At 50.8% G+C, this 9408-nt stretch overlaps 1 protein-coding gene across 3 annotated transcripts in view; it reads right to left on the bottom strand.

Moving 5' to 3' along the window:
• Nucleotides 1–441: 441 nt before the first annotated feature.
• LOC144726746 (uncharacterized) overlaps nt 442–9408 on the bottom strand; it is a 32074-nt gene continuing 23107 nt past the window's right edge. For 2 of the 3 annotated variants that reach the window (XM_078605606.1, XM_078605608.1), the window contains exons 20-24: nt 7539–7624; nt 6127–6266; nt 4205–4408; nt 3724–3806; nt 443–1463 (exon numbers count right to left, since the gene is read on the bottom strand). In XM_078605606.1, coding sequence (XP_078461732.1) covers nt 677–1463; nt 3724–3806; nt 4205–4408; nt 6127–6266; nt 7539–7624 — 1300 coding nt within the window. In that variant the 3' untranslated portion in view covers nt 443–676. Of the gene's footprint in view, nt 1464–3723; nt 3807–4204; nt 4409–6126; nt 6267–7538; nt 7625–9408 lie in introns of all 3 variants that reach the window. The other variant, XM_078605607.1, reaches the window with a different exon arrangement.

Raw genomic sequence — 9408 nt, 5'->3', positions numbered from 1 at the left:
GTAAATGTGTTTTTTATTTTCTGTTGTGCTATAGAACGATAATATTGTACTCTGGCATAGGGGCCGTCCATAAATGACGTCACGCGATTTTGGACGATTTTTTACCCCCCCCCCTCGTCACGCGGCGTCACAAAGTCAGACGCCCCCTCAAATATGACGTTACAAAGCTCTGCCCCCCCCAAAACCATATTTCCATTTTGAAAATAAAACATGCTTCAAATTGCTTTAAACTATTGTCATTGTAGTGCGTATTCAATGTGGCGCTGCCCTCTGATGTTGTAGGAGAAAACATTTATTAAAACGTCTAATTAAGTAGAACGTGTTTATATTTATTTCAAGTTTCACCTTTTGATGTGACGTCACATTTCTCAAACCCCTCCTGCCCCTCATCACACATCGTCAAAAATGTCTGACCCCCCACCCCCCTAAGTGGATGACGTCATTTATGGACGGCCCCATAGTAGTACCGCGCAGCAATGAATTTTGCTGCCCCACAGCCTCGAACAACATGCATGGTGGTCACCCACCCAAGCACTATTCAGACTCGAACCTGCTTAGCCTCCGAAATCTGTCACATTCAGGGCAATTTGGCAAGAGGCGTGACGTCACCCGAGTTGTAATGTCACGACGCTCCCCGCATGCCGTTGATCCCACGGTGACAGATGCAAACCTATTGCTAGAAGATGTTCGCTGGTCGAACCCCATGCTTGCCTCTGCGAGTGAGTGCGCGCTGTTGAGCCGAAAGCCGTTCGCTGTCGGGCGGCGTGCAGTCGCTGTGCCTCCAGATCGCGACACGGCGGGCTTGGTACGATGAGGCACTGTCTGATCGCCCTGGGGCCATCTCTTTGGTGTTGTTGCGGTTTGGCCGGTCACCCCCATCGCTGTAATTGGCACTGCCTCCTGGATAGCCATGTGTGGTCTGGTCTGCCTCTGTCCTGTCGGGGCTACGTGGCCGTGACTCACTTTCTCTTGGCCCTAGGGGTGGTTTTCCACTTTCATCCGTCTCGTGCTGTCCTGATCCACTTTCTACTTGAACAAGGTGTCCTGTAAAACGGTCCACTGGACCAATGGTGCCTGAACCACTCTCCACCAGTCCAGGGTTCTGTAAACCGCTCTCCACCAGTATGGTATCTTTTGAATGACTCTCAATTTCCTGAGGGTCTCCTGAACCACTCCCCACTAAAACACTATCTACTGGACTATTCTCTACTGGACTTGCATCTCCTGAAACGCTGTGTAATTGCCCTCGGTCTCCTGACCCATTCCCCATTTGCTCAAGGTCTGCTAAACAGCTTTGCACTGGATCAACATCTCCTGAACTACCACCACCAACGCTATTCACTGATCTTGGGCCTCCAGAAGCATTGTTCACTGGCGCTGTTCCACGTTGTTCCTCTCGCCCGCCAGGTTCGCGGTTCGTTTGGCCCGACTCTTCTTCTTCCACCGCGGGCAGGGTGACCACGCTGTCAGGCGGATGGGGAGAGTAAACGACATTGAGCGCGAAGCCCTCGGCAGCATCGCAAAATGCCACAACAACCGGACAGCACAACGATACAACTCCCTCTTGATTTGATTAATTAGTCACGATGCAGTCAAGAATCATATTTTTTGTTGTTTGCCGAGTGGCTCAGAGGTCGGAGCGCTGAGCTGGTGCCTCTCAATTCATGGAATTAAATCCAGGCAGCCACCTGTGATTTAACCACATTCTCAGGTGTGGCGAGTTAGTGGTCTCAGTCTGGTCACCGATGACTGCATAATAACCATCAAATTAGTTTAGTTTTTTACAACTTGCTTTGACAACATTTCAGCCCTAAGAATTAAACTATCAGTTTCACCGTCATGTGACAAACACCTCTCTTTGTCGCGGTGGGGTGTGAAAGTGCTGCCCCCTAGTTTTGATAGGTCACTTGAGATGTCAGAAGTAGTTCTGAAGTATCTGCTTCCACAGGCCGTTCTCTGACAAGGGGTGGTCCACTGCACTGAGACTTCTGAATTTTCTTTGACTCGTGACATGGTAAAAGCACAATTTGGAGAAAATTGCGGGGGAAAAAAACAATATAGTTTGCCAGTTACTTACGCAAGAAAGCCTCACCAACTCTCAAGTCTTTTCAAGAGCGTACTGTATATGGGTGTTTGGCCTATTCCGTGCATAAGTGCAGCATTTGGAAGGAAATCGGAGAAGTCAGAGAAAAGTCACGCTTCTTAGAGCATATCAGCACTGCCACTTCCTGGCAACCTTGCAGTGCCTCTAGTGGCTGCAGGGGTCACATGAACTCATTACAGCAACATACAGTGTAGGAATAAAACATATATACATTTTCATAATAAACTCTTAAATGCACTATTCGGTTCCCGTATCGTGAGCATCAGAATCAATTTGAATTGATGAATGAATGCATCTTTGCCTGCCTAGAGAACTAAAGGCTGCCCATTACTTGTCTCCCAAATCCTATTTTAAAGACGGATTTAACCATCGCCTCGTTTCTGTTGTAATATATTCCTCCAATAAATAACAATCAGTCGTGTCACTTGCGGCTGTTGTTTGTTTTTGTTTATGAATTTCGTCCAAGCTCGGCACTGTTTGATTTGGCCATTGTTTTCAGCGCGAGTTAAGCCCGTTGTTTTTAGCGGTTGAACTAATTTCCCCCTATCCATCTTTTCCTCGGTGTACCTCTTGGCCCCTTTAGTAGCGTGCACGAATCCTAGCGTGCCCATGGGAGGGCTCATATTCCAGTCAAATCTATTATTCCATTAACCTCTGTTCCTAAACGGTGTTCCCGTACCCAGGAATAGTGCGTTCCGACACGAGAGGCTGGCCCCGCGCGTTTCAGCTGCAAGCCGCCTTTTAAAATTCCACAGCGCGCGCCGCCCCCTTAACAGGGGACATCTCGGCGTGACCCCCGACAAAACGAGAGCGTCGAGGCTTGGCCTCGGCTCCACGTGGAGCCTCCACAACGCGGGCCTCTTGGCCCACGTGCTCGGCAGCCTCGCGATGCACCGACGGGGGAACGCAGCCCAAGAATCTCCACTATTTATGAGCGCGCGGCGGATGGAGCACAGCCTCCCGTGGGTGGGCGGATTTCTTTTCGTTGCTCCGTTCAAGGAACCGCCATGGCCTGGATGCAGAAATCGCGCCAGCGTCGATGCAACGGCGTCTATGACCATGCGGCCAATCCCAGTGGATCTTGGAAGCTAAGCAGAGTTCTTGCCTGATTAGTATTTGGATGAGAGACTGTAGGCTTGGGCTTGGGCCTCTTAAAACCAGTCTTGATACTCAGTGAGGTATTTCTGGGTAAACAACTAGAATTATTATTTGTTCCAATATTTCATCCCACGTCTCTCTCTTGCAGGAGTCACTGCCAAAAGTGGCAGTGGATTCTGGACTGGTGAAACAAATGTTCCAGTAATGTCCCGGCCAGCCTCTCTTGAAGCAGGTTGGGTGGGTGTAGTACACGCCTGGCCCCTGTGAGGTGGCCAGGAGATGTCAGTTCAACAATAGCTTCTTGAATCCATCTGTGGCGGAGCCTTGAGCGTTACCCCCTTGCATGCGTGCATTTTCTTCAGGAATTTCCGATTTACTTTTCCACTTGCCAATCGCTCACGAATAGAATTGGCCAAACTTCCAAAAACAGCACCTTCCTGACAAAGAAGTCTTAAGACACAGTGAAAACTTCCTGGGTAAATAAAGGATGTTATTATTTTTTACGTTGAGTGAAAGCCTACCTGGGAGGCCCTCCTGGTGCACATGCCTCCGGATGAGATCGGTCAGGCAAGATGCTTGGGACCGAGGAGGAGTCAGCTGAGTCCTGGTAAAAAACAAAACAAAACTCTAATATTGAGCCAGTGGGCTTTATTGCCAGCTGAGGGGTAGTGCAGCAATTTCCATTGTATTGTATGATGCTGTATCGTCTATGCACCCAGCCCCCAACGACCCTTCACTGACCAACGTGGCGACGTTGGTCAAATTACCCACCGCAATTTCGCATGCCGCGGTGAGGCCCTCATCCAGCAGCAGATCGACAAAACGACTCGACATGTGCAATGAGTTGGTAAATACCGCGTTGGGCCCGACACGAAAACTATTCGATCGCGTAACTGCGCAAACAAAAAAACACCAGCTCGGCCTTTCCCACAGTTTAGGTTTCCCCTTTGCCTCTGTCGTGGTTTGGGTCCGTGTGCCGTGACTCAGCCAGGGTGGCCGTACATGAGCCGGGAGTGTTGGTATTGCTTTGGAGGTCCCACGCCTCGCCGTGTTTGGCCGGGAAGAAGAGAGCAGTCGGGAGGTGGAAGGTCGTATGCCACGGGGTCGCGGGGTCGTGTCTCCGCGCGAGTTTGAGGGCTGCTTCTGCTGCTGCTGCTGCTCCTCCTGCTGTTGCTTCTGCTGTTGTTGTTGCTGCTGTTGCTGCTGCTGCGGGTAGGGACCGGTACGCGAGGCAGAAACGGAAGCACGCTTAAACAACGCGCCGGCATCTACGCGGCGGTCCGTGGCGGCGCAAATCGATTCACCAGCATCGCAGCAGATGTGAATTACTTCTGTAAATGAGGCCAAACCTTTTTTTTTTCACAGTTTAAATTTCAATAATAATGAACAAAAACCTTTGAAAACAGCGAGCCAAAAAAATCTGCCATTCTTTTTTGGGGAAATACGATTAAATATTTTAATTAAGAGCCTTCAAAACCTTTTTTAAAAATACAAAAGGAATAACAGAGAGGGGCTGTGCGCTGCTGAGACATTGATAAGTTGCCGAAACAAGCTGCCGTTCCTGGTTCACCGCCCCTCACGCGGCGCGTCTCGCGAGCGCTGCGCAGCGCTGCAAGGAAGGCCCGCTTGCACGCGATATTAATACCACCTCGTCAGGCTCTCTGACAAGCAATAATAAAGCAGAGAAAGAAAACAAAGGCATCCGAGATGGGGGCTGCCTTTCTGCTTCCTCTGGAGTCGGAGTGGCTCCGTGGGGGTTTTCGTTCCCGTGCCACAAGACGGGTAACCCTTAAAGGTCACGCGTGGCCCCAGACCGTCGCACGGCCCCAGACCGTCACATCCCACCGCAGCGCATCCCGCACGGGAATGCCCCGGCTGCCGTCGCGCCGTATTGCGTTCCCAGCCACCGCACACTTGGCCGGGCCTGGCGCGGAAATATTGAGTTTCTCATATTCCATGTTCCTACGAAAATATATCTGCACAAAAAAAAAAGTTTTTTTTTTCATTCTGCATTAACTCTGTATGGAACTATTTAAACCTTTTTATATTTTTCATTATTTTTTTTATATGCCACGGCAATTTTACAATAAACCGTCTGGGCTGCAGCCATCTGCGGCAATGTCACTGCTCATTTTAACAATAGTGGGGGGGGGGGGGGGGACCAACACGTGCCGTACATTTAAATGCATCCTCTCATCCTGACGGAAAGACATTGGCTTTGCGAATAACTCTCTTGCGTAACGTGAGCTGCCGGTCTGCCCCGGTGCGCGGTTTAAAGGAGGAGCCGAGCCCCCCCCCCCCCCCCCCCCCCAGTCATGGCGGGTGGCCTGCGTTCTCGCTGGGGGTGGCCTCGGGAACATCCATCTCACGCGAAGCCGGCAATTACGGGGCTCCCGAATCACTTCAGACATTCGTGACAGACTGCGGCTACCGTCTCGGAGCAGAGCGAAGGGGAGAAAACAAAGTGAAGGAAGGAGAGAGAAAAAACCCACGGGCTCTGCCGCCGAGCGATGGTGGAGGGTGGAAGACTGCGCACCGCTCGGAAGGCATTTTCTGGGAGATTTGAGAAACAAAAGGATGCATTTAACAAGGCTTCCTGCTCGGAGACGATGTGCACCACCTGCAATTATGCTGTTTGAACCGGCTTCTTTCCCCTTCAAGCTCTCACTTTAATTTAGCTGTAACCACGCAGGAAACTGAAGCCCGGGTTTAATGATCCCTGGACGACGCGTGAGGATCAAAGACTCGCCCTGCCGATGCGGCAGGGCCCAAGCACAGACCCAGCCTCGTGCTTATGCAAGACCAGGCCCTCGCAAGGCCATTGCTGTTTTTTGATGGCAGCTGTCGTCTCGAATGCACGGCACACGTTTGCGAGCGCACAAGAGCACGGCATGGCTTGGTACTAACGGCACCGAGGAGCGCACCTCCGAGACGAGCTGCGCGTAATTTAGTTCCGTTGCTCCGGTCGCTGACCCCGACCTCACCGCTGACCCAGATCCAGTCTCTGACCCAGACTCAAGACCTCCGCTCCTTGCCGTTAGGCTCCTCCGGCTCGCTCCATCATCTGCATGGAAACCACGAGCCGTCATTTATTAAATTGCGCATTAAAATTCCACTTTTACACAAACGGATTCATGCTCCATTCAACTAAGTGCTCAATTAGCTCACAATAGCCACCTGAGGCCCGGGGCAGAACCCACGAGCGTGCGTGCTTGGGCAGCGCTAATCAAACGCACGTAGCCCCCGTCTGACGCGGATAAAAAACAAAAAGGGGGAGGTGGTCACTCGCGCTCCTTGAGTGGCTTCAACGTTTAAAGGCGCTGCTTGCGATGTGACTCCTTCAACAGTCGCATAGCTTTCGGATATGCAGGCAGTGGCAACTGCATCAGGGCCTCATGAGCTAGAGGGGCCCAGGCAGTGGGCAATAAATAGGGGGAAATTTAACAAGGTGAGGGGGGGGGGCCATGTCATTCTTTGCACAAGGGCCCATGTCAGCCATGTTCCACCACTGTCCCTTAAGTTGCCTATTGCATGGTGTGCTTAGAAAGCAGAGGCTGCGCGTAGTTGTTTCTGTACGGCTCTCTCCGATGCGTTTTCAGGTTGCAGCGCAAGTTGTTCGGAGCATTGCCTGGCATTTCGTTCCACGTGCTGGGAGATTATTTAGGAGCGTGGAGTAAAACGTCGGACATCATGCCAAACAACATGCTGTAAAACCTGAAAATACATTGGAGAGTTCATTAACACATGGGCTCAATGCTTGTGAACGCGTGGCCTGGCACGGTGAGCGTGCAGCCCCATCTGCTGACGGCCACCTGCCGGACTACAGGAGCCTCCTCTGTAGTTGTTCGTCCTCCACGGTGTTGCTTACGATGGGGATGCTGAACATCTTTTAGTATTTTTCCGTTCCCTACGTTTTACTCCGATTTATTTTCTTTCTGTTTAGTTTAGACAGTTTTCTCCGAGTCACAATTATTGTGCCATGTGCATCGTCTTTTAAACACACGGCTTTTCTTTTTTGTTTTCTTTTAGATTATTTTTTTTAAACGCCTTCACATTTTCATTGCGCCCAACTTTGAACAGGAAACCTAAAGCTGCAGAGACCCGGTTTGTTTAAGTGACCTTTTGACCTTCCAAGCTCAGCGATGGAAGGATGGGAGGGGTTGCGGGGAGGGGGCAACAGCGGTTGTGGGAGGTTGAGGGGGCGGGTTGGCGAAGCGGTGAGAGGACCTACGTGGTGCAGGCCCTCCCAAACTCTAACCATCGTGACATCTCCTCGGAGAGAGAGAGAGAGTCGGGGGGAAGGGGTGTGATTGTGGCTTCGTGAGGCCACCCTCGCCTGCAGACGCGAAGCTTCTGGGCGAGTCCGCTCCGGTCCGGGTGACGGAGCGATCCTCCCAGGGTGTGGCGATGCTCAGGGTAACCCTGTCGAGGGATGCAACGTGCTCACTCAGCATCGCAACAACGTCAAAATCAAATGACGCTGAGGTTTCGAAAGTCAATGATGTCACATGGGATAGGGTACTTGGTGTATTTAGAGATTGCTGAAGTACACTTTTAAAAGGGTGTGTTTTTGGCCCTTTTATGCTGCAATTGTGCTCAAGGTCAAATGTCATACATAATATGAAGACATTTCCATTTGTGAACACTTACAGCTGTGTGTGCACCACCTTACAGTGGAGAAAATACCCAGAAAATGTCACACTTCAAAACATGTATATATTATACACTGTACACTCGGGGCAAATATGTTATGCCCTCCAACGTGTATTCATTGCATGTCAATACAAACAAAATGTTGAATTCCCAAATTCCCGAGAAGCTGAATTAAGTGAAAGAAAACATTTTTTTTTGTGCAGTTATCGGTAAACCGAGCAGGGACCATGAACTCAATACAAAAGAGAACCCAATGTAATCACGGGTTTGCCGCTTTGATTCGAGAATTCACAGTCTGTGATACTGGCTCAGTACTTTGCCCATGTCATCCGGACCCTGAGCCACCCAACCAGCACGGTGCATCGTGTACATGCTGTCAGCGGAAACAAGCTACAGTACAAAGTGGCAGCACGTCTGAGCGCCTGCATGCTCCGTCGCGATTGGCTACAGAATTGCAGCGTGGGCCCCGTTAGGTTTTTGCGTCGGACGTGCCAAGGCGTGATGGTTGGAGTTCGAAAGCTGCATTTTTCCAAATGAAAAGCCCAACGGTGGCCAGGGTGACCTTCAAAAGGGGCCCAGAATAAACACGTCTGCTGTGGCCCGGGTGATTGATTGGCTGATAGAAAAATAAGCTGGAGGCGTGGTGCTGACTTTTTTACGGCCTTGTTTCATCTGGGAGCCGAAACATTTTGAAAGGGTTGAAAGAAACAGGTCACTAACAACCATTCCCCCTCCACCCTGCCCCCACTGGCCCCAACCACATCGCCCCCCCCCTCCCCTTACACCCGCAGTAGAGCCGTCAGGGTGCTGGGCCCCACTGCCTGGGCAGGGCCACCCGTGCTCGCTTGCTTGTGCTCCTCCACACGGAGGAAGCGGAAAGGGGTCAGGGGTCAGAGTGGGCACATGAGTTAAACCACGCCGGCCGAAGCGGGGCGTTTGTTTGGCTTTCCCTGCCGCCAAGTGGTCTGTGATCGGAATGCCGCATCCATGCAGAGGGCCTCTGGGAATGGTGGTGGTTGTGGCGCAAGAGGCGTAAACTTCCCACCAGGAAGAAAAGGAAAGCCATCACCGCCACTGATACAACCACCGAGGGCCTGTGCGGTTTCCAGGTTTTTTTTGTTGTTGTTCGGCTTCAGGAAAAAATGTTTCCTCTTGATCACAGGTTTGTCCCCGAGTGCCGCTCTGTGGCCGGCGGGCGTAAATGTCCTCGAGTGGAATTTACACTTTGGTTGATTCTTGCAATCGGCCACTGTTCTGCATAGAGTCATGACGCCCGCCAACTGAGGGTCTCGCCAATGTTATAGAGCAATATGAAGGAATGAAAAACGACTAGTTCCACAGGCTTCACGTTAGTTTTTGCACTGTTGTTGATGTGTTCTTGCATTCAATCAAATCCTCCTGAATACACCCAGTTTTCATCCTAACTCGGAAGTTAAGGTGATTAAGCCTGGTTAGTACTTGGATGAGAGACTTATTTTAAATACCAGATGTTGCAGGCTTGAGCTTGAAGTGGCTGAAAGCATTGGATTTTTGAATCTATCATTATGGAGCTT

Source organism: Lampetra planeri, chromosome 24 (genome assembly GCF_965212315.1).
Source record: "Lampetra planeri chromosome 24, kcLamPlan1.2.h2, whole genome shotgun sequence".
Taxonomy (NCBI): Eukaryota; Metazoa; Chordata; class Hyperoartia; order Petromyzontiformes; family Petromyzontidae; genus Lampetra; species Lampetra planeri.
The sequence above is the reverse complement of the archived record's forward strand: the minus strand, read 5'-3'. Positions and strand labels throughout refer to the sequence as shown.